Consider the following 26,604-nt stretch of genomic DNA (forward strand, 5'->3'; position numbering starts at 1 on the left):
CTTTTTCTGTGTCAGAGAATTATTTACAACCCAATTAACCAAACATAATTAAATAAGAACAAGATTTAATAGTGGCGGCATCAACGAATACAAGAAATTGAATTATTATCTAAAAGGAGTATAAATTTTTAACATTAGGTACCACTTACATATTATTTTATATGGAACTAATCCACAATTTATTTAATTAGGATTACATTAATTTTATATTTGTTTTAACTTTTCGATTTTCAATCCCTAAATCGATTAAAAAAACTTAAATGAAAATTATGAATGATCTTAACCTGTAATTGTTTATAAGTAGCCCAGCGGAAATATGGAAATAGAGCGGGAAATATGGCGATATCGTGTAATTTTCAGGGGCAACTCCGAATTACATGAAAATTTGGATTTAGGTTCTACTTACCCTCCACTTCAAAGTTGAATTTGTGCCGTTGGTTGCTTTTACTTGGGGGTGACAGTTACCCCTTCTCGGGGGTGAAAAAACATACCTTTAAGATAAGCCCGGAAATGGATAAATTGACTGATTATAAGCAAATGTAAGTCAATACTTTTCGAGTTATTTGCGATTGAAACTGTTTATTTTTCGACAAAAAAACTGCGTTTTTAGACGGTTTTTCGCAAATAACTCAAAAAGTAAATATTTTATCGAAAAAAATATTTTTAGTAAAAATGTAGCTTAGTAAACAGCGAAAAGAGCTGGGTACTAGTCTATAGATCCAGCAAAAGCAAATTTGTAGCTCATGAAAAATATGTTTTTATTCGTCCAATTCCAAATTGAATATTTCATCGTAAAATAACCAAAAAATGAAGCACTTTTCGGAAAAACCCCATTTAAACTTTTTTAAAATGTATAAAAAAAGCTTTATTTATGTAATATGTTTATAAAAGTTTCTAGCATTAAAAACAAGCGGTCCATTTTTGTTTGGTAAAAAATCATAAAAATCTCCGGTTGTTTGGTAAAAAATCATAAAAATCTCGGGGTATTTAGCTTTCCAAATAAAATTATTCGTTACTGTTTTACAAACAATTTACTTTACTTATCTATTTTTATATGATCGGTCAGTTTCACCGGTGTAAAGTGCTTATTTTTGAAGGGGTTATAGTTTAAAGGGCTTGAACGAGTCACTAAACACGAGTGTATGCAACCTTTGAATAGCTATATCTTAACCATCTCTTGTCTTACAGAAAAAAATGAAACTAGCATATTTTTAACAGCAAAACCTACATTTTTTTACTCTTTAAGATTTTTTGTGTCACTAATAATTTTAAGTTATTTTGAAAAAAGGAAATTTTTTCAAAATTTTTAGAAAATTTTTTATTACTATAAAACCAAATTTTTTTATAAATAAGCACTTGAAACCGGTCAAACTTACAGATAATATAAATAATATCTATACATACATTTAAAGTAAATGGTAAAGCGGTAACGATTAATTTTATTTTAGGGTGCTAAATAAAGGGAGATTTTCACATTTTTTTACAAAAAAAATGTGGCCAACTTTTTTTTCAGCGTAACTCGTTTATTTTTAAAACTAGAAACTTTTGTAAAAAAAAACTAAAATAAAGCTTATTTAAACACTTTAAAACATGTTAATAAGTTTTTCCCGAAAGTTTCTTAATTTTTCGGTGATTTCACGTTAAAATATTCGATTTGATATTAGACGAATGAGAACGTATTTTTCATGGTCTACAACTTTGCTTTTACTCAGTTTATAGACTTTACTGATACACCATTTTTTTTAGTTTTTTGATAAGCTCAACTTTTGCTAAGAATATCTTTTTCGATAAAATATTTACTTTTTGAGCTATTTGCAAAAAACCGTCTGAAAGCGTAGTTTTTTTGTCGAAAAATAAACATTTTCAATCGCAAATAACTCGAAAAATATTGACGTAAAAATTTCTATAGAACAAAAGTTGCTTAGAATTAGTCGATTTATTTGTTTCCGGACTCACTTTAAACGCTCTTTTTTTCACCCCCGAGGAGGGATGAATGTCATGGCCCAAGTAAAAGCAACAACGGCACAAACTCAACTTTGAAGTGGAGGGTAAGTAGAACCTAAATCCAAATTTCATGAAAATTTGGATTAGAAATCCAAATTTGAATTTGGATTTGAAAATTACACTCCAAAACGGTCATTTATTGGGCTAAAAATAAATAAGTTGTTTACGTCAATGATAATTAAAATAATGGAGAGAAAATTAGAGACTTACCATCCTAGAGAACAGGCAGGATTCTGAAAAAGTTACGGAACTAAAGACCATCTAGTATAATGAACATCTAATGTTAATATTTATCGATTTTTGCAAAGCCTTTGACAGAGCTGAGCAAAGCAAAATACTACAGGCGCTTAAAGAATGCAGGCTGGATTATAGGTCCACTGTCAAATTACATCCTATATAGTCCTGTCGCCAGGGGGGTACAACGGCCTCCTTTATTCAGATGGACTTACCCAAGTTTTTTTCATGTATTTTGAACCGTAGAATACGAATATTTTGGGTAACAGTTGATCCGGATGTCGATAAGATTGTTATTGACCAAGAACTTGAGGAATTACATAACCGCGATCTCTCGCAAAACAAAACATTTTTTGGTATTTTTTGGGTCATTCTAAGCAAAACATGTTTCTACAATTTTTTTCGTAGGATGCCTAGTTTTCGAGATAACCGCGGTTGAACTTTCAAAAAATCGAAAAATTGCAATTTTTGAACCCGAATAACTTTTGATTAAAAAATAAAATAGCAAGTCTGCTTACCGCATTTGAAAGTTTAAGTCAAATTATATCGGTTTTGATTATTTGCAATGCTAAAAATTTATTTTTTTATTGTTTAACAAAGCTATAAACACATAGTGTTTCCCGTGCCTTTACATGCGTTTTAACGCATGCTACGTAGAAATAGCCTGGATTGCACTAGTACCTATTCTACCTACTCGTTCGATTTTAAATGAGAAATCATTGAAAACATCACTCACGCACTAGGTGTTTGTAGCTTTGTTTAACAATAACATAATAAATTTTTAGCAATGCAAATAATCAAAACCGATATAATTTGACTTGAACTTTCAAAGGCGGTAAGCAGAATTGCTATTTTATTTTTTAATCAAAAGTTATTCGGGTTTAAAAATTGCAGTTTTTTGATTTTTTGAAAGTTCAACCGCGTTTATCTCCAAAAAAATGTGCATCCTACGAGAAAACTTGTTAGAACATTTTTTGCTTAGAATGACCCACAAAATACAAAAAAATGTTTTGTTTTGCGAGAAATCTCTGTTATGTAATTCCTCAAGTTCTTGCTCAATAACAATCTTATCGACATCCGGATCAACTGTTACCCAATAAATTCGTATTCTACGGGTCAAAATACATGAAAAAAACTTGGGTAAGTCCATCTGAATAAAGGAGGCCGTTGTACCCCCCCTGGCGACAGGACTAATACCCCATTCCACGAATATACGACTGTTTTAAATTATCGCGACGACAAATATTTTACTGTGCAAAATATGAATAACGAAAGTAATTTGCAAATTACATTGTTGTTTATAAGAATAATAATTAGAGCAATTATTTTTTGTACTTCTTATGTTGGACACTAAAATATTCGTTGTCGCGATAATCCAAAACAGTCGTATATTCGTGGAATGGCCCATAATAGTAATCGCATAAAAATAGAGCGGCGGGTTAGACAAGGAAACTCAATGTCACCTAAACTTTTTAATACGGTGCTGGAACATGCTTTTAAGAATCAGCAGCAAAAGGAAAGGCCATCTATGTTCCAGAAGACGGGCATGATAGCATGGCAAATGCAGAAATAAAAAGAAATTCAAAAAGATAATCCAACGAAATAATATACAAAGAAACATTGCAGAATATGGCGGAATTTGATGTCCTAAACATAAAGCCGACTGAAAGAAAAGGAAGGCCAGTAGCTTTAAAGAATATGCTATAAGGAAAACGTTATCCATCAGAGACCTGTTGGGGAGTTAAAAAGTAAGACATATTCGATCTGCTACCAATTATTTCTCCGGTGCGTCACACGTTTTTCTTGGATCTAAACACCGCAGATGATGTATGATGTTGAAGATAATATTGACCTTTGCCATACCTACCATGAAGAAAAAAATCGATGAACTTAATAACGAAAGGCTTTGCCACTTTCATCGTCACTGGTTCATTTATGAGTCACCGGCTCATTTATGAGTCACCTTCCCCAATTTTTTTGTCGAGGCATAGCTTGCGACACGTGGAGATAAGTAGCCATGCAGTTCTATTATTTGTTTTCAATTATTTCTCGTTTTTCTGACTACCTCATGTATTTATAAACTTTTACTTTTAATGTTATTTTTAATAGAAAACATGAATAATTGTCAATGTTTTATTTACAAAATAACTGAAAGTAAATTTGCCGATTTGTGCTTGATTAAGCGTACGAAATGGCGTATGGTATTGCTGATAGTTCAAATGTAAAGAAACTTGAATCTACATGTGTGTTGATTGCCGATGAGTCAATCAAGCATATACATAATATAACATACACAATAATCAACATTTTTTCATGTTTATGAATAAATGAAGTATGTGTTGTTATTTACATTCAGACCCACGTATTCAAATATCACACACCCCAGCGGAATTTTGTAATTGATTTTTAATACGCTACATGCCATAGGTATTGCATTGTATTTGAGAAAATACAGAACACCATATTAAAAAGAACAACAAGAAAATACACCATTTTAAAGTGTGGGATAAATGACAACGAAAACTAAAAAAATCAAAACTCAGTTTAAATAGATGAAGAGGAAAGTAGGCAGAAATATCTGAAATCGCCAAGGTCAGACCGATCGACTTTGGTTACGCGACGTTGTCAGATCAATCGGGTTTCAAAGGTTGTTCGGTTTTTTATTTGTTACCTGTTTCACAGTAAAATTTCCTGTGCTTCCTCCTGCATAAATTTTAAAACATTGTATATAATTTCACGGGATTGTACACCTGTACTGCCAGAAAACATCAGAGACTCGCCGCGAACAAGGCAGTCCCAGTGTTGTACTTAGTATTCGGACTTGGCAGTCGCGGACTCATCGCAGTCTACGAAGATAAGTTTTTCGGTAACCACACCGTGTAGTTCAGATTTGAAAAAATTCCTTTTTTTCAAAATAACTTAAAAATTATTAGTATAATAACAACAAAAATATCAACAAGGAAAAAATGTAGGTTTCGTTTTTCTGAATATTTTAGATTTTTTGTTTTCCTGTAAGACAAAAATTGGTTAAGATATGATTCATACAAATTTGCATACACTCGTGATTACAGACTCGTTCAAGTCGTTCTAACTTCATCCTTTTCAAAAGTAAGCACCTTAAACCGGTGAAACTTGAAACTTACAGATCATTATAAACAATACAAAAGTAAAGTTTGTGGTGAAGCGGTAACGATTAATTGCATTTGGGATGCTATTTAGGGAGTGATTTTCACGATATTTTTTACCAAAAAAAAGGGACCAACATTATTTTGAGCGGAACTTACCTATTTTTGATGTTAGAAACTTTTTTAGAAAACAAAAATAAAGCTTTTTTAAACACTTCAAAAAAGTTGTAATAAGCTTTCTCGAATAAGTGCTTGATTTTTTGTTTTGGTTAGTTCACGTTGAACTATTCGATTTGGAATTTGATGAATAAGAACCTACCTTCCATTAGCTTCTACTGCGTCTATGGACTTCATATATACACCATTTTATTCACCTTTTTATAGGCTGTATTTTTGCCAAGAATACACTTTCCGATAAAATAATTACTCTTTGAGTTATTTGTGAAAACCGTCTAAAAAGGTTTTTGTTGTCGAAAAATGAACATATTCACCCGCAAATAACACGAAAAATATTGACTTAACTATTCCCAAAGTTGCTTAGAGTTAATCAGTTTATCCAATTCCGGACTTATTTTGAACGTATGTTTTTTCACCCCCGAGAAGGGGTGAAAGTCTCCCTCAGGGCAAAAGTAAACATCGGTACGATATCACTTTTTCTTTCACATGTTATCTATGTGTATGCCAAATTTCATGTTAATCCAAGCGGTTCTTTAAAATTCGGAGGTTTTGCAATATTTTACCGTGAAGAGGAGCTGAAAGGGTTAATAACGTCGTTTCATTACACATCTCAACATTACAAATTAATGCCGTAGTCCAAAAGTTCTCTGGTCCGCGACGTGTCCGCATCTCTGTTTGTGCACGGTGCACGCACTATAGTTCTGCGCATCCTAATATCAGTGAATACAGTGCCAGGTCTAGTTTTAGCATGCCTAATTTTAGCATGAGAGTTTAATGAAAGGGTAAGAAATCAATTGGAAGTTCTGTCCGATAAAATACATGGGAAGTTTTTGTAGCCTGACATTCCAAATCTTTAACCTGTTCCACAATTAAAACTACCCCTGTTCCAGTATTCCCATACGTTAAAGTTTGTCGGACTAGACACCGTTACGCTATTAACAAATTTTCAGCTTGCTATTAATCAACTTTTTTTGTTACGCGGGATCCAGGCCTATTCGTTTTAAGTAACCTTTTTTTTTCTAATAATGTGTTCTTGTAAAGGCATATCTGTTATCGCCGTTTATTTTGTCTACGAGTAGGTACCTAATAAAGTTATTAGAATTTTAATGACAAGGCAGTGTTGGGTTTTGATTATATTGTACTAATATTTATTTATCACAGTAAATTGTACTTACCATTCGTATTAAGTTCATTTCCGATTTTCTCCCATACTTCGTCTTTAAGTTTCGTCCTCATGTAATTCTTGTGGCTGGTATCATATACAATGGATATATTTCGTGTTGATTTCGATATTACCATACATTTAGTTTTCTTTATGTTCAAAGATAGTCTATATTCTTCGCTGCAGTCTGCTATCTTATTCACCAATGTATGTAGCTCTTCAAGTGTTTCTGCGATCAGAACGGTATCGTCGGCAAATCTCGTATTGTTTAATCTAACACCATTTATTTTAATACCTATGGATTGCTCAGAGAGTGTTCTATTCATTACGTCTTCGGAATAGAGATTAAACAGGGTTGGTGACAGTATACACCCTTGTCTCACACCTCGCTTTATTTCAATTTCTTCAGTGGTATTATTCTCTACTCTCACTACTGCTTTCTGATTATAGTACATATTTGCTATTAGTCGGATATCTCGTTTATCTAAATTCTTTTCTGCCAGGAGTCTGATTAGATGATCATGCCGCACTTTATCAAAGGCCTTGTTATAATCTATGAAACACATCAGATACAGATACATCAGTATTTTGTAATCAGTATTTGTACTCAGTATCTACCACTGAGACCCGGTATCAAAAGTAACCGTTACACGTCCGCACTGATTTTGCCCGTCCCTCTATTCGTTGCACAGAATGCCAACGGTTGGGTCTTGTTGTGATCAATATGCGGTGCGCTAGAAAAATAACTGCACGGGTCACCCGTCCCGCCGGTGTAGGTTGTGACTCGCTTAGGTTCAATTTGCGCCGGGGTTTCGGGTCCGCGTCGGGACTGCGCCTCGCCCGCGACTTCCTAATGCGTTAATTAAAATTAAAAACAACGTAAAGAATCTGAGCGAGACTAGTTTACGACGAGTCTAGTCGCGTCAGCAACTCTCTAATGCGTTGTGGCCTTAAATGAATTCTAAATAAACAACAAACTATTCGACGAATTTATCTGGCAATGTCGGCAAACAATTGATTTCATGCACAATGGCACAATGCATTTTAAATGGACGTTTACTCTTTGCACCAACGCGTTCAACTGATCCCCAAGTCCCCTCTCCTTGATTTGCTACCTGAGTGACCTTCGCGGTTTTAGATATTTCTGCACAATTGTAGCGTTATTCATCATAACTGACGTCGTATTACAAATAAAATATATTGACTGGTAATCAAATCAAATGAAACGCGCTTACCGTCAACCCTTCCTCTGCAGATGACTCGAAAGACGTCGTTCACTTGAGGCTGACGATATACAAAGTTATGGTCAAGTTATGTGCCCGTGCCGATGGCGTCGAAAGACGTCATCCGCCTGTGACTTAAAATGCGAATGACGTCTTTCGACGTCATCCGCAGCGAAAGGGTTCATAGAAGTGCAAGTGGTCCCCCATCTTCGTAATGTATCATCGAATTTATTTTTAATGGATTTGTATCTTTGTTTCATTTTTAAATAATATTTATTGTTTTGTTACAGAGTCCCGTAGGAACGTCAGATTCTTTGGACCAATCTTTATCGAGCGGAGTAGACATGCGTACCAGCGTAGTACGAGTGGCTGAAGATTACACGAAGAGGAAAAACGTGCTTAGAGTATCCTCCGTTAAGCCGTGTAGATCTGAGTTTCTGCTTCAAGCCGATAGTTCTGAAGATTTTGCAGATTGGGTCAAGAAGTTGCAGGAACAAGTGGCAGCCAGCACTGAGGCAGAGTTGGTGAGTAAAATTTTACATACCATATTATTTAGACTACTTCGGAAATCGTTTTAAAAAAAGATTATTAAGAAATTGTGTTGAAAGTGTGTATGTGTGTGTATAACCGCAGAGGTGTTAAGGAGGTTATATGTTCTGATGAATGGTTTGGAAAACATGCTTCTTCATTTGGTAGGATGAAGGCTGCTTCTTCGATGCACCTTTTCATTGTACTCTGTATTTATTATTATACTCTGTCCTTGATGTATGTTCCATGTTCGTTTATCTTGACGCTTAGATATACTGAATATACTGAAGACTTTTATCTCGCCAGGACTCGTCTATCTGTTCCCAAAACATTTAACCACTAACTGTATTATAGATGCATATAATATGATAGAACCTTTTTGGAGGACTTACAGGAAAATAAATATTTTCGAGATGTTTCATTGACGAAGTTTCATTTCGAGATGTTTCAAGACCGAACAAATTGGAAGAAAGTTGTACAGTCAGCCAGGACCCACACAGGGTTGTAGCGCTACGTGATGATGATTAAATGTTTCATCAATGTATCAATATTGAAAATTCCCTTTAGTACTACATAATTAAATTTTTAACGAAATCCTAAACCTTAATCCGAAACTAAAAATCACTCTTGAAAATGAAATAAGTAATAGCAAAATTAATAAAGCGGCGAATGTCACTAGAAAAGGGAAGAAAAGAGAGACAGCAAAAAAAATGACTAATTGATGCTTTTAAAATGATTATAATGTGCATTTTAAAAATTATAGAGACAGAATGCTAGAAATTTAAAGTAATATAGGGGAATACATAATAGAATACCTTTAAAATCGCTATAAAAATAATTAATATGTCTAAATCTCTAACCGTTGTGGAATATTTACTTTAAAGACCCTTAAATATATCGATCGAGGAGCAGCGTGAAAATAGCGAGATGAAATATTCTGTGTAAATCCTGACATATTACTTAGCGGCGTGTAATTTGGGTTGCCTATATAAACTTGAATCGGCGAAATGGGCCTTTTGAGTTATTTAAAAAATATTACATACAAATAGAAATTGGAATAAAATAGAAATGGGAAAATTATTAATTTATAGATGTTACAAAGAAAAGGTATCTAAATGGTTTTCGAGCAAGTCATGCTGTATGAAAGAGTAATCGTTGTTTTATTTAAGTCAAGCATACCCACAGTTATAGGTACAGATCACTCTTTATAGGTAGTAATAACTTTTCAGTTTCATTTTTAAGTACATCTACAAAAAAAAATTGAAGGCACTCGTGGGAGTGCCGACAGAAGTGAAAACTTCTTATAGTAAATAAATTACGAGCTCAATGCTTTTTCCCCTTTCAAAAAGAAGTGCTATACCTATATCATATACGCGATGCGTATGTCATATGTTATTTATGTATACATACACGTAATTTATATACGTACCAAATTTATTTCAACGAAGTGATGATGTTCCCTACTTTAATACTTTTTCCCCATCCAAAAAGTGCACAACGTGCCTCAAGAAGTTTTCACTTCAAATATTTATTTCGTCGAAGCGATGATGGTAGCGATGACAGTCGCTAATTTAATACTTTTCCCATCCAAAAAGTGCACGTCACTAAAGAAATTTTCACTTCAAAAATTTATTTCGTCGAAACGATGACGGTCGCTAATTTAATACCTTTTCTTTACACTTCAAAAATCAATTTCATCGAAGCAATGACGGTCGCGATGACAATCGCTAATTTAATTCTTTTTTCCACCCAAAAAGTGCAGAACGTCCCTAAAGAAGTTTTCAGTTGAAAAATTTATTTCGTCGAAGCGATGACGGTCGCTAATTTAATCATTCTTCCCATCCAAAAGTGCACAACGTCCCACAAGAAGTTTTCACTTCAAAAATCAATTTCATCGAAGCGATGGCGGTCGCTAATTTATTACTTTTTCCCATCCAAAAAGTGCACAACGTCCCTAAAGAAATTTTCACTTATGTGGTCGAAGCGATGACGGTCGCTAATTCAATACTTTTTCCCCATCTAAAAGTGCACAACGTCCTCAAAAGAAGTTTTCATTTCAAAAATTTATTTCGCCGAGGCGATGACGGTCGCGATGACAGTCGCTAATTCAATACTTTTTCCCCATATAAAAAGTGCACAACGCCCCTAAAGAAATTTTCACTTCAAAAATTTATTTCGTCGAAGCGATGACGGTCGCTAATTTAATAGGTACTTTTTCCCCATCCAAAAAGTGCACAACGTCCCTCAAAAAGTTTTCACCTCAAAATTTTATTTCTTTGAAGCGATGACGGTCGCTAATTCGATACTTTTTTCCCATCTAAAAAGTGCACAACGTCCCTAAAGAAATTTTCACTTCAAAAATTTATTTCTTCGAAGCGATGACGGTCGCCAATTTAATGCATTTTCCCATCCAAAAAGTGCACAACTTCCCCAAAGAAGTTTTCACTTCAATAAATATACGTACAAAATTTATTTCGTCGAAGAGATGACGGTCGCGAAATAAATCCTTTTTCCCCATCCAAAAATAGGTTTTGCATTTATTGAAGTGAAAACTTTTTTAGGGACGTTGTGCGATTTTTGGATAGGGGAAAAAGCATTGAATTCGCGACCGTCATCGCGACCGTCATTGCGACCGTCATCGCTTATGCTATATATTATTTGTATGTATATATAAATTGTATAGAAGTATTTAAATTTAAAATATATAAATGTAAAACCTATTTTAGGATGGGATAAAAGGATTTATTTCGCGAACCTCATCGCGACCGTCATCTCTTCAGCGAAATAAATTTTTTCCGTATCTACATTATGTATATGTATACATAAATTGTATAGAAGTATTTAAATTTAAAATCAATGTAAAACCTATTTTTGGATGGGGAAAAATAATTTATTTCGCGACCGTCATCTCTTCGACAAAATAAATTTAGTACATATATTTATTGAAGTGAAAACTTCTTTAGGGACGTTGTGCACTTTTATTAATTTATTAATGTATTAAATTGGCGACCGTCATCGCGACCGTCATCGCTTCGAAAAAATAAATTTTTGAAGTGAAAACTTCATGAGGGACGTTGTGCACTTTTTGGGTGGAAAAAAGTATTAAATTAGCGACCATCATACCGACCGTCATCGCTTCGTCAAAATAAATATTTGAAGTAAAACCTTCTTGAGGCACATTGTGCACTGTTTGGATGGGGAAAAAGTATTAAATTAGTGACCGTCATCGCTTTGAGGAAATAAATTTTTGCAGTGAGAACTTCTTTAGGGACGTTGTGCACTTTTTGGATGGGAAAAGTAATAAATTAACGACCGGCATCGCGACCGTCATCGCTTCGATGAAATTGATTTTTGAAGTGAAAACTTTTTGAGGGACGTTGTGCACTTTTTGGATGGGGAAAAATGATTAAATTATCGACCGTCATCGCTTCAAAGAAATAAATATTTGAAGTGAAAACTTCTTTAGGGACGTTGTACACTTTTTGGTTGGAAAAGGTATTAAATTAGCGACCCTCATCGCTTCGATTAAATTTATTTTTGAAGGGAAAACATTTTGAGGGACGTTGGGCACTTTTTTGATGGGAAAAAAATATTAAATTAGCGACCGTCATCGCTTCGACAAAATAAATTTTTGAATTGAAAATTTCTTTATGGACATTGTGCACTTTTTGGATGGGAAAAAGTAATCAATTTTTATAAACGAAATAAATATTTGAAGTGAAAACTTCTTTAGGGACGTTGTGCACTTTTTGGATGGGGAAAAATGATTAAATTAGCGACAGTCATCGCTTCGACGAAATAAATTTTTGAAGTGAAATCTTCTTGAGGGCCGTGGTGCACTTTTGGGATGGGGAAAAAGTATTAAATTAGCGACCGTCATCGCTTCGACGAAATAAATTTTTGAATTGAAAATTTCTTTAGGGACGTTGTGCACTTCTTGGATAGGGAAAAATATTGAATTTGCGACCGTCATCACTTCGCTGAAATAAATTTTGTACATATATAAATTACGTGTATGTATACATAAATAACATAGGGCATACGCATCGCGTATATGATATAGGTATAGCACTTCTTTTTTAATGAGGAAAAAGTATTGAGTTCGTAATTTATCTACTATAAGAAGTTTTCACTTCTGTCGGCACTCCCACGAGTGCCTTTAATTTTTTTTTTAAATTTAAATACTTGTATACAATTTATGTATACATACACACAATATAGATACGTACAAAATTTATTTTGCCGAAGAGATGACGGTCGCGAAATAAATCCTTATTCCCCATCCTAAAATAGGTTTTACATTTATTTTAAATTTAAATACTTCTATACAATTTATATATACATACAAATAATATATAACATAAGCGATGACGGTCGCAATGACGGTCGCGATGACGGTCGCGAATTTAATGCTTTTTCCCCTATTCAAAAATCGCACAACGTCCCTAAAGAAGTTTTCACTTCAAAAAATACCTCAATGCCGGATTTAGGGTACTTGCGGCCCTAGGCCAAATTACCCCGAGCGGCCCCCGATAACTTCACGATTATGTAATTAAAGCATAAAGAACACATTATTCTCTTATACTGAAAAACGTCAATTCCGTGTTCTTGATTTGGATATAGTTGGATTAGTGATTAATTGACACTCACACCACATAAACACTTACTTTTCTAGCTTTTTTTGGCTGTAAAATCTTTAATCAAATCGTTAAAGTCTAAGACTTGAAAACGCTCAGTATTTGAAACAAAACTAGACAATCTAGAATCTTCGTCAGAAGTCGAGTTCCTCAAGTAGTTTTTGATTATTTTCAACACGCTGAATGATCTTTCCCTAGATGCATTAGATGTCATCATGCATAGTAGAATGCGCGAAGCGGTGTCCATACTCGGAAAATATGTTGTTAACTGTTTTTCACGAATGAGTTTCAGTTTCAGATACTCCAAAAGTGTATTTCTCGGAGGCTTGGTAATCTTGTTATCATGAGGTTATCTTTCTTCATCACATATACTTTTAACAAAGCCTTTAAACTACACACTTTTCTACAAAGTCACCATCTATGTCGATTCGATACTTTTTAGCCAGAATAGAAGCTTTTCCCCTGGTTTCTTCATTGAAAATTGACGAAAAGTTGTTTAAAAATCAAAATTCTTTATCAAGACTGAAATACACTTCGGACTTTTCATTCAATTCTGAATAAAGCCTGTCAATTACAACATTGAATGAAAATCTTTAAGTCTTCTTTGCCATTAAAGTGGGGTTCAGTGGATTCATCTTCTTTGTCTTCGCCAGGGAAAGCTTTTCTTTTCATCTTTCGGTCATTCTTAGACAACTATTTTCCTCTTTTTTCATAGGATTTATCAATTCATCACACTCCTAGAATTTTACACAAACTACCTGCAATCTGTAGCCTCCTGTACATTGACAAGTGTCAATATTTATTTTTGATATGAACGTTGGTTATTTTAATTAGATTGTATTGTTTATATACAAAAGTAATGTACTCGATTTACAGTAGCGGTAATTATTAATTAATTTTGGAAAATAAAAATTCAATTTTTTTACCAAAAAAGTTTTTTTTTACAAAACGCTGCGGCCCCCTTTTGCTTGCGGCCTAGTCGGCCTAGTGGTAAATCCGGCACTGAAGTACCTACTACATATTTGTGGCATTCATGCCTTACAATGTGAATCTTTAAAGTGGTTAGGTACATATATAGCAAAATTTTGCTATATGTTTGCTCAAAAACGTTTTTAGGTACCTTTTCTTTGTAATATCTATAAATCAATAATTTTACCATTTCTCAGAAGTTTTCGAAATATGTAGGTACCTAGTACATACCTACATTGCACACCGCAGCCATATGAAGAATTAAATGAAGAATTAGATGAACAACATGGTGAATCAGAAAAAAAACACAAATTGTATTAAAGTGATGTATATTTTTTAAATGCTATTTTAATAATTAGGTAGTAGCTACATTGATTTGTAAATTTTTTGTAATATTTTTTGAATAATAAACAGGCCCATTTCGCGATTCAAGTTTATATAGGCAACACAAATTACAGGCCGCTAAGTAGTGGGTCAGGATCTAGAATCGAGTGAGATGAAAGTCTTCAGTATATTCTTGCGCTTAGGGTCTTGCAGTTTCTCCCACATAGAAATTGTTGCATTCACAGGGTATTTTAAAAGTGCAGTTCTTCGGTTTCTCGTGTGTTGGTAGGTTTTGTTCTGGACAGGAAAACTCGTATTGGTTGTTTTAAATGTTTTTGTGATGTTTAATTGCTTCATACCCTTTTTAATTTTTCTCATGGATAACAATAATACCATATGTACACATTAAATATATATTTTCATCGAGTAGGTACATCTCTGTTGGCTAATTTAAAACTTATTATATTCAAACACAATCTTGATCATCTTTAAGTATTTTTATCTACCAATAAATTTATATAGATTAGTTATATCTGTCGCTGTATTAGGTTATGGCATCGAAATTAGTTTATTATATTAAGGGCCGGTTGTTCGAACGCTAATCAAAAATGGAATCAACTGATCATTATCAAATATTTAATTACTATCAAACTTTGATTGGGTTGCTGAATTGTCACTAATTGATTCGTTATTATTTAATTATATTATAGGTATTATCTTAGTGATTGACTGATAATTTGTTGCATAAACGTCAATTTAATTGACGTTTATGCAACGCATCACAATGAATGATTACAGTGTTTTACGTGTATTGATATTTCGATTTGAGTCCCATCAAGAAAATTGATTACAATCAACTGATTGGCGTACGAACAACGGATTTTGTTATTTGATGGTTGTTAAGGGGACTTGATTATAATCAACTTCTTGATTAGCGTTCGAACTAGGGGTCGACAAGACAAGAATTCTTGTCTTGACAACAACTTCTTGTCTTGTCTTGAGAATAATCAAGAAATTTAAAAAAATCTTGTCTTGACGTTTTCTTAAGATTCTATATCTTGTCTTGGCTCAAGAAATTTCAAGATATTAGCGTTCGAACTAGGGGTCGACAAGACAAGAATTCTTGTCTTGACAACAACAACTTCTTGTCTTGTCTTGAGAATAAATCAAGAAATTTAAAAAAATCTTTTCTTGACGTTTTCTTGAGATCCTATATCTTGTCTTCGCTCAAGAAATTTCAAGATCTTGAAATTTCTTGATTACCCGGTCGGGTGATTCCAATGCGACCTTTTTATTGCGTTGCGTGCTAACACGGCCTCCACTGCCACTGGGGGGAATCCCTGATCTCTATTTGTTTCCTGACGAACCCAAAATTGATGTGTAGTTGCATGCTTACTATAAGCATTTTGTATGTTTCGCACATATTCTAAGCTTAGCTCTCCAGGATTTCATAAAAATTGCTGAGCCAAATCGAAACAGTTTAGACATCGAAAAGGATTTTGATTATTTGGAGGATAAGATCGAAGTAGAAAATGCTATTAATGCTACTACTTTAGATTTTAACTTTTCTGTAAGTAAAATTAAATACCTTGTAAAAAAAAATCAAAAACTCAGGGCAAATGAAACTTACACTTAACAGTGCTTGCGAGGCCATAAATTGTAAGACGACTTTGCCAGAACTAGATGTGCCTACAAGATGGCATTCAACTTTCGAGATGCTAACATGGGGCTTAAGCGTATAAAATGCTTAAATAGTTATTGATGAAACAGTTCGTGAAGTACCTATGCTTTTTGCGAACGCACGCGATTTTTAGAGCACGAGCGACAAGGAACGAGTGCTATACATCGCGTAAGTTCGTAAAAAGTACTTCACGCATAGTTTCATACAATATTTTCGATAAACAAATAATTTCGATATCTTCGATAAACAAATAAAACAACTGTAACTCTTTGTCACTGGAATTCATTTCTATTCTACAATTTTTAGAACTTTGACATTTAAAAATCTTAACTACTTTCAAACCACAAAACTGTCAAAAATTTTGTTGTAAGTCATTGCTCATATTGCCATCACCATGACATCTCGAAACTTAAGGATATTTGATTATGTGAAAGTGTGCCAAAAACCCATTGAAAGTGTGCGAAAAAGTAAATCCCATTTAAAATACATTGTTACTTCACGCACACTTTAAACTCTTCACGCACTGCTATCTATAATGACAGTTTTCACAAACTAAAAATACATAATATGACATAGAGTAGATAAAAAACATGAATAGAAGTATCCATAATATTATTATAGAGTAGATAAAATATATTTTGTGACAACAACCAAAATCTAAATAATTGGAAAATGTTAGAAAAAGAATGGTTCTGATCAGTAAATTTTGTCAGTATCTGGGAAGGTTTAAAGCATTTTCTTCAATTCTCGAAGGGGAAAAATATTGCACACTCCCATTGGTGGTAATTGGAGTAAATTTATTTTTAGACAAACTGGAAATATGGGCTCATGAACTTAATAATAAAATTGATAGAGACGCTACGGATGAGCAATTAATTTACTGCATTCAAGCTGCGAGAGATAAAATACTGAAACACTATAAAACTAATTGGATATACTGTATTATTGTTATTTTGAATCCTCGCCATAAAGTAGAGTCATTTTCCTCTTCATCTTGGGAAAAGCTTCTATAATCAGAGGCAGTACAAAAATTTGAACAAATATTTAAAGCTAAATGCTTTAATAAATCCCAGAATGATCTATAGAATCCAATACCAGAGTCAGTACTTAATCTGAAAAAAGAAGATAACGAATTTGATTTAGAAAGAAAGCTGATAAAGATAACTTACAATCTTGGAAGTATGAAATTTAAAAATACTTAAATGAGCCTAGGTCAGAAGATTCTCAGAATATACATACTTGATTGGTGGAGAAGACATGAAAATATCTACCCGTCATTATCGAAAATGGCCAAGAATTTTCTCGGAACGCCAGCAACATCTGTACCTGCGGAAAGGCTATTTTCAATAGCAACTTTAACAATAACAAAGCCAAGAAATCAGCTAGGCGTTGACTCCCTAAGAAGTGTTATCTGCCTTAATTCATGGCTTATCTTTTCCGATTTAAACATGTGCTAAATTTGTTATTTAAGATAAAATCTAGTTTTTATTATTTATAGTAGTCAACATATTTCAAGATTTCTTGATTTCTTGACAAGAAATCTTGGTATTGATATAAAATTTCTTGTCTTGTCTTGAAATCTAAAATTACTTCTTGTCTTGATCTTGTCTTGAAATCAAGACAAGATCAAGACAAGATCTTGAAGTTTTCAAGAAGTTGGCGACCCCTAGTTCGAACAACCGGCCCTAAGTTTACAACGGTCAGAAGTTTTTAACAATTTTAATCTTGAGAAAACTTTACATTCTAAAAATGCATTTAACAATAAATATTAAATAATATCTATAAAATAAACTAAATTCTAATATGTGATTTCCTTACACATGTTTTTAAAGAGTCAGACTTAGATATGAAATTTTGTAAAATTTTGTATTGTTTGCTTGCCAATTTCATAGATTCCTGATAATGATGCCACACTTTCATCTTTCCAATTATGTTTAATAGCCCAATAAATGACCGTTTTGGAGTGTAATTTCCAGGGGCATCTCCGAATTGCATGAAAATTTGGATTTAGGTTCTACTTACCCTGCACTTCAAAGTTGAATTTGTGCCGTTGGTTGCTTTTACTTGGGTGGTGACATTTACCCCTTCTCGGGGGGTGAAAAACGCGTGTTTAAAATAATGGATATTTGGATTTGGAACCGTGGAAATGGATAAATTGACTTATTTTAAGCAACTTTTGTTCTATAAAGTTTTTTACGTAAGTCAATACTTTTCGAGTTATTCGCGATTTAAAATGTTGATTTTTCGACAAAAAAACTACGTTTTCAGACTGTTTTTCCCAAATAACTCAAAAAGTAAATATTTTATCGAAAAAAATATTTTTAGCAAAAGTGTAGCCTATAAAAAAACGAAAAAAAATGGTGTACCAGTTAAGTCTACAAATTGAGTAGAAGCAAAGTTGTAGCTCATAAAAAATACGTTCTTATTCGTCTAATTCCAAATCGAATAATTCAACGCGAAATCACCGAAGAAAGAAGCGTTTTTCGGGAAAACCTTTTTAACATTTTTAAAGTATCGAAAAAAGCTTATTATTTGTTGTTTACAAAAGTTTACAGCATTAAAAATAAACGAGTTACACTGAAAAAAAAGTTGGCACCTTTTTTTGGTAAAAAAAAAATCGTGAGAACTTCCCTCTATTTAGCACCCTAAATGAAATTAATCGTTTGGCTTTACCGTCTGTTTTAACTGTATGTGTATTGTTTATATGATCTGTAAGTTTGATTGGTTTGAAGCGCTTATTTTTGAAAACATTTGGTTTTCTAGTAAAAAAAAAAATTCTAAAAATTTTTGAAAAATTCCATTTTTTTAAAATAACTTAAAAAGTATTAGCGATAAGAAAGATCTTAAAGAGTAAAAAATATAGGTTTTGCTATTATAAATATGCTAGTTTCATTTTGTTTCTCCGTCAGACAAAAATTGGTTAAGATATGGCTGTTCAAAATTTGCATACACTCGTGATTAGGGACCCATTCAAGCTTTCTCAATTATAACCCTTTCAAAAATAAACACTTTAAACCGGTGAGACTGACAGATGATATAAAAAATAGATAGGTAAGTAAATTGTTTGTAAAGCGGTAGCGATTAATTTCATTTGGGGAGCTAAACACGGCGAGATTTTCATGATTTTTTACAGAAAAAAAAGAGGGCCAACTTTATTTTGAGCGTAACTCCCTTATTTTTAATGCTAAAACTTTTGTTAACAATTAAAACAAAGCTTTTTATAAACACTTTAAAAAAGACTAAATGGGTTTTTCCCGAAAAGTGCTTAATTTTTCGGTGATTTCACCTTAAACTATTCGATTTGGAATTAGACGAATAAGAACGTATTTTTCATGAGCTACAACTTTGTTTTTATTTGATTGAGAGACTTTACTGATGTACCATTTTTATTGAGTTTTTTATAAGCTACACTTTTGATAAGAATATTTTTTTCGACAAAATATTTACTTTTTGAGTTATTTGCGAAAAACCGTCTGAAAACGTAGTTTTTTTGTCGAAAAATCAACATTTTCAAATGCAAATAACTCAAAAAGTATAGTAAAAAACTCTATAGAACAAAAGTTGCTTAAAATCAGTCAATTTATCCATTTCCGGTCTTATCTTGAACGTATGTTTTTTCACCCCCGAGAAGGGGTGACTGTCACCCCCCAAGTAAAAGCAACCAACGGCACAATTTCAACTTTGAAGTGGAGGGTAAGTAGAACCTAAATCCAAATTCTCATGCAATTCGGAGTTGCCCCTGAAAATTACACGGTATCGCCGAATTTCCCGTTCATTTACTGGGCTATAAAATCTCTCTAATATTTATTATACGGTGTATGGAGTTTCGATCGAGCGATTTACGTTAACGATATTTCGATAAAACCCCAAAAATGCAATTTGAGTAATGGAAAGTCATAGCACGGATAATCCGCAGCCCGGATAATTCGAGCACGGATAATCGGGGTTCTATTGTAAACCAAATAGTAGAAAATACACACACCGGCAAAATTAGCCGAACACCTTAAAAATGAGACATGTTTGATGTCTCGGTATTATCTAAACCTGTTGTCCGATTTGAGTGATTCTTTTAGTATGTTATAGCCTTGTTACTTAAGAATATTGGTGTAATAATATTGTTGCTACATGTCATTTTATACTGGGCGTTACAATCATACTGTGTTTTTTTCTTAAAGTTCGGAATACCCTGTGGAATATTCTAGCATATATAAAATATTAAAATTAAAACTCGATTGTAGACTTAGGCTTTCTTAACATTTTCTTTTTTGATTCATTTGCCTATGTTGGAAAATAAAAAAGTTATGTGCCTTAACAACTAGCCATGTTTTTTATCAATAAATCCTCATAGTAGGGGAGGAAAGTATGCTAAATTTGCAGTTACTCGAGCGTTATGGGACCTATTGGATTGTGAAGAGTGGGTGCTAAAACCAAAAAAAGTTAAGTTTTCCATAAAGTGTGAGACTCTCCATTTTTAACTTAATTTTCCATTTCCACCAATCGTTTTTTCCGGTTATAGCGTCATCTATCCATAATTCGAAAAAATGTTGCGAATAAAAGTTGCTTATTTTTACATCAAGGATCCAAATCTGCAATAAAAATTGGGGGCTCCTATTTCAGATTTTAAAGTAACCCCCCACCCCACCTCCGTGGGGGTCGTGTTTGGTGCCATTCGATAGATTTTTGAAAAATATTGAATAGGTGTATTTTGCAGTTTTACGATCTGATGTTCATTTTTAAATTTAAATTTAAATTTAAATTTTTAATTTACCCCCCACCCCTCTCCGTGGGGTGTCACGAGCCCCCACGGAGGTGGGGTGGGGGATTTAATTTAATATCTTAAAAAGGAGCCCCCAATTTTTATTGCAGATATTTATTCTTTACGTAAAAATAAGCAACTTTTATTCGACACATTTTTTCGAATTATGGATAGATAGCGCTACAATCGGAGAAAAATGATTGTTGATGAAGTCCCCCACTTTATGGAAAACTTAACCTTTTTGATTTTAAGGCGTACTCTTCACAACACAGTAGGTCCCGATAACGCTCGAGTAACTGCAAATTTAGTATACTTTCCTCCCCTACTATGAGGATTTATTGATGAAAAACATGGATAGTTGTTAACGCACATAACTTTTTTATTATCTCACATAAGTAAATGAATCAAAAAGGAAAATGTTAAGAAAGCCTAAGTCTACAATCGAGTATTAATTTTAATATTTTACATGTGCTAGAATATTCCACAGGGTGTTCCAAACTTTAAGAAAAAAGCACAGTATGATTGGTACACCCAGTATAAAATGACAATTACCTGTCTAGCAACAATAGTATTACAACGATATTCTTAAATAATAAGGCTATAACATACTAAAAGAATCACTGAAATCGGACCAGTGGTTTAGGAAGTTCGAGACATCACATGTCCTATTTTTAAGGTGTTCGGCTAATTTTGCCGGTGTGTGTATATTGAAAATATAAAAACAAACCAATAGCCAAAAAGACCATGAAGATTTTTTGAAACCCTTTAATGACCTAAAAACGTACATTAACAGAATATATGAAGATATATGGGTTACCTTCAAGGTCTCATATTCTTAACAAGGTTTATTAAAATACACTGATTAATAAATACGAAGTAAATCAGTTAAAAACAACATTATCACCAATAAATTTGCAAAAATTTTAATTATATTGACATTATTACACTAATTGTGTAAATGATATTGAACAAAATGATTAAACATTATTATGCACATTTTATGGTAAAGCTGGTATGTGGTGATTACACGAAAAAACTTACGATATATAGTGTGCGACATTAGTACGTCGAACCACCTGATCTTTTTTTATGGAACACCCCGTACATTTTTATAATTCAAGAATCTTCTCGATGTTCTCGTTTGAAATCATGGTAAACCGTGACCTTAACAACTCACCCCCTTTCCTTCCTCAGATCGCCAGTAAATTATTTTTCCTTTAATTCTTGTTACAGTTGCTTCTTTTTTTAATGAATTCCATCATGTTACTATTTTGTTTCTTTACTTTTTACCACTTTCAAAGTACCACTTTTTCGAACCTGGTCTAAGTAGGTATCTTTCTTTTTCCCTCTCTTTTCCATGGCTGGGTAATGTGATTCCTAGTTTAATAAGACAAGAAGTGTATATCTTGATAGTGATATAAGTGATATATATTTGATTAATAATAATAAACTAAAAGAATACAAGACAAAATGGAAACAGCTTGTAAAGATGATGGGTGAACATCCGAAAATAAGAAGTCCTTTAAAAAGGTGGAGTCAAGTATCTACACGCATGGACAAAATATGGAATATTTTGAAATTGTTGTAAATATGTTCAATATTATCAACCCATCATATTACCAAAACACTATTTTTTTAAGAAAACTTTATTTAACACGTTTTAAATGCATATTTATAAAAATTAAACGCATTTTAGGTGAGTGTTTATATAAACATTGAAATTTTTGGAATGAAAACAAAAATAGCTTGAAACTAAGTATTACCACTTAAAAACAAACAAAATTAATAGTTATATAGCTTGCAAACGTCTTGGAATACTACAAACTAAATCTTGAATATAATGCTTGAAGAATTGCATTCCATTCTTCTTAAGGTCGCAGCATATTATCATGTACGTAGCGTATCCAGCACGTAGCGTTTCCAGCACGTAGCGTTTCCAGCACGTAGCGTTTCCAGCACGTAGCGTTTCCAGCACGTAGCGTTTCCAGCACATAGCGTTTAGTTTCCGAAAAATATGATTAAATGGTTTTAAATATGAACTCACACTGTCTGGAACGTATCGTAAAATCAGGTTTTTCGGAGACTACGCTACGTGCTGGAAACGCTACGTGCATGATAATATGCAACGACCTTTATGCTGCACATTTCTTAGCTCTCTCCATAGGCAGGGGGAGGGCACGCCCCCCCTAACTTTTCGTCGGGTGCTTATACTATAATACATATTGTCATCCAAAGTATACAAAATGTAATGTGTAACATCTTCACGTCTGCCCCTCCCCTAGAAATTTTTATATGGGCGCCCATGACTCTCCCTGTATCATGTTAACGGAGTTGCATTTCCGAATATAACGTTTTAAAGTGTCCCACACATGTTCGAACGGATTTAAATCCGGGCTATATGGTGGTCAATATAATCTTTCAAATTAAACGTCATCAAGGTAAGCATTCACTATTTTACCGGCTTGAGAACGTGCGTTGTCATGCATTAACACGAATGTGTCATAACCAATATGGCCGACAAATGGCAAAACATTCTTCTAAAATGTTTTCAATGTACATGTCAGCTGTCATTCGCCCAATCATCTTCACAAGTTTGGTATGTCCTTCCCAAGCTAAACCATCCCATAGCAATATAGCAATAACACCAAAACTAACGATCTGTATGAGGTTATACTGGCATACTGTTCCCCAACTCTTCTGTAGAGACGAAGTTTCGTCCATTTGACTTCCATAACTGAATACTGGTCTCATCTGTATAAATAATAAGTTTAGCAAGACATTTCGTAATTATTTCAAGTTATGTTCAAGTCATATCCATATTTTTGTCCATGAGTGTATTATATTTATTGAAAGTACAGACCTGTAGTCATTTAATTTGGTTGCACCTTGAATTTAACGATAAATACATCCTTAACGGTATCAAAATTACTTTTATCTAAAAATTTCATTAATTGATTTAGATAAGTGTGTTAGTAAAACTGTATACCTCATAATGGTCTGACTATGGAGACAAATTTTCTGCAATACGAAGCAGAATGCTTCGGTATATTTATTCAGGTATATTTATTTTAAATATTCTATTTTTTGTTTAATAGTTGTTGCATCATTTTAGACAATAGAAACAAGCGCTGTGTAACAAAATAGTATTTAAAGCTGTACAACTAACAATAACATTTGGTCCTAATTTTAAGATTTGTGGGAGGAATCCATAGATGGGACGAACATTATAAATAGCTAGTTTCCACCGAAGTTAAACCTGAAAATTTACGACTTCCACCAGCAAGAAACAAAACACAAATATATTATCCTTCCATTCAAGAAGTACGGGACACAACAAACATCTAAAAATAACAAAACTTACTAATCAAATACTTAAAATTTTAGTAAGAGCTTGGAATGAGGAGCAAAGCCCGGAAGAGTGGTTTATTAAAATTGTTTGTCTGTTACACGAAAAGGGTGATCAATTGAAATGCAGAAACTATGGGGTATAATCCTTCTTAATACAGTATACAAAAAAATTTCGAGTTCCTATTTGGTTGCCTAATTGCGTATCCAAAGGAGCTTCTTATCGAATATCACAGTGGTTGTAGGTCCGATAGATCAACGATGGACCAGATTTTGAGTCATCCGTGTAGTAATAAAACAGTTGCTACTTTGCTAATTGGTATACAGTTTTATTTTTTCCTGAAATTTCCTGTTTTGATTTATTTCACATCTTATCTCAAACGTAATTCAAAAGTTTAGTTGACTTATCTACATATTTATATTTTCAGGATCCTCAAAACAGCAAACAGAAAGCGGTACCTCAATCGGTGCCAGCTTCTACCACAATCCAAGTACAAGGCAGTCATTTATCTCCACAACTAAACAAGCAGAAGCCCACAGCATCTCGAAACCGTTCACCAACCGGCCAATCTCCAGTTAGCAAAAGCAGAAAACCCTCACAAGTACCGGAGCCTACGTCGACCAGTCCGAAATCAAAAACATGGAGAGGAAGAATGGTTAAGCAGTTGCGGAAGTTCAATCAAGGAGTTAATAATCCGAACAGCCCTACGGCGCCAGAGGGATCTACTTTTGGCATACCGATAGAAGATTGTATTCCTTCTGCTACTAACATGTATCTTCCGAAGTTTGTGGAGGTCTGCACGGATATCATAGACGAGAGGGGATTGCAAACCGTTGGGATATACCGAGTTCCAGGTAAGAGCAAAAATTGCTACACTTCTTTGACTTACTACCTTAATAAATACACCGTTGAACCAGAAATATAGATATTCCACTAATTTTCATTTTTGGATATATGTAGTTCTGTTTTGGTATAAGAAGAGCAATGGTTAACTAAACGTGAGTATACACTGCGGCAATGAAATGTAATACAAGACCAATAGTGGAGAGTCGAGGTCGTCTACGTGGTGATCTTCCAATTGGGACTTCTTCCCATATCAGCATTACTATTCTTTCGTCATAATGTTTTCTGAGGTGTCCTTCCCACTGGAGTCTTCTGAACTTTATTTCTTTTATTATGTTAGGGTTTGGATATAGTTCTTCGAGAGACTTTGTTAGTTTTTATCCTATATTGTCCTGCTGCTCCATCAAACACATGCCCAAAGATCTTCGTTAGGATTTTTTTTCCAAACACGTAGTCGCTCTTCGTTTGCTTTTGTTATCGTCCACGTTTCGGTACCTTATATCACTACGGGTAGTATGACTGTTTTATATAGTTGTATCTTTGCATGACTTGCTAGTTGTGCTGACGCGCTCAAAGTTGAAGTAATAAATCTGATGTTCTGTCCGATTCTATCACTGTTTCGGTTACTGCAGCTCATATACTTATTAGACCAGGGCGCATCTGTAAAAATATTAGTACATTTGGATGTTGAGAGGTGACTCATAGTTTTTTGCCGAAACTGCTTGAAAATAACTTATATAATAATATTTGAGTTATCCTCCCACTCAAAAAGGTCCATATTGTTTAAATAATCAAAATGTCAAAAAATGAAGGAAAAATTCGATTTTTTTCTTGGTTTTTTTATTATAACTTTAAAAGTATTCATTTTCGAGAAAAGTTGCGCCGACATAAAAGTTGCGTAATTAAATTTCCTGCAATATAGGATTAACTGAAAATTTTAAAAATTGTCACCCTTGTTGGAAAATAGCAATAATTTCGAAAAAAACATAAAAAAACAAGTATTCGCATTTTACGTTCGTTGTGATTGGGCATTTCAATGACCTTTGATAATAATTGATACATTTTAATTTTTAGTACATTTCGAAATAAATAAATAAATTTGTTTATTGCAAAATAAAAACACATACTCTGATCTTTGAAATAACCCTTTTTTAGCAAAAACTTTTATTGTTCATTTCATATATTTTAACTTAGAAAATAAAAGTGTATTATTTTTAAACATAATATGCTATTGTTTAAACAATTTTTCACAAACAATAATCAAATTAGTTGGATTTTTGTAGAATTAAAATATGAACATACAACAAAATATAGAGCAAGAAAATAATATATTAGATAAATATTGGAAGAAATTTTGGTGGAAATCAACTTGTGTGAATCGAACACCGCTGTCCTGCGCGTAGCAATAAAAATTAATGATTATTTAAAAAATTCCTGACGCCGTGGTAGTTAACCGATTTTAATTTTGCAAATTGCAAATGAAAGGTACATTATTCTTCTATTTGTAAAAAAAATTAACTTGCTATCTGCTTTATTTTCAGTCCTGCAACATTTTGAAAAAATGAATTTTCTTTGCGAAAGCTGGATTGCAAAAT

The 26,604-nt window shown here is 33.4% G+C and overlaps 1 protein-coding gene across 10 annotated transcripts in view; it reads left to right on the forward strand.

Annotated features, from left to right (window-relative positions):
* Window positions 1–26,604, forward strand: part of LOC114326081 (rho GTPase-activating protein 21-B) — an 811,276-nt gene that overhangs the window by 741,479 nt on the left and 43,193 nt on the right. For all 10 annotated transcript variants that reach the window (XM_028274292.2, XM_028274294.2, XM_028274293.2 and 7 more), the window contains 2 exons: window positions 8,216–8,449; window positions 24,594–25,020. In XM_028274292.2, the coding sequence (XP_028130093.1) occupies window positions 8,216–8,449; window positions 24,594–25,020 (661 nt within the window). The remainder of the gene's footprint in view (window positions 1–8,215; window positions 8,450–24,593; window positions 25,021–26,604) is intronic.

Source organism: Diabrotica virgifera, chromosome 4, assembly GCF_917563875.1.
Source record: "Diabrotica virgifera virgifera chromosome 4, PGI_DIABVI_V3a".
NCBI classification, from domain to species: Eukaryota; Metazoa; Arthropoda; class Insecta; order Coleoptera; family Chrysomelidae; genus Diabrotica; species Diabrotica virgifera.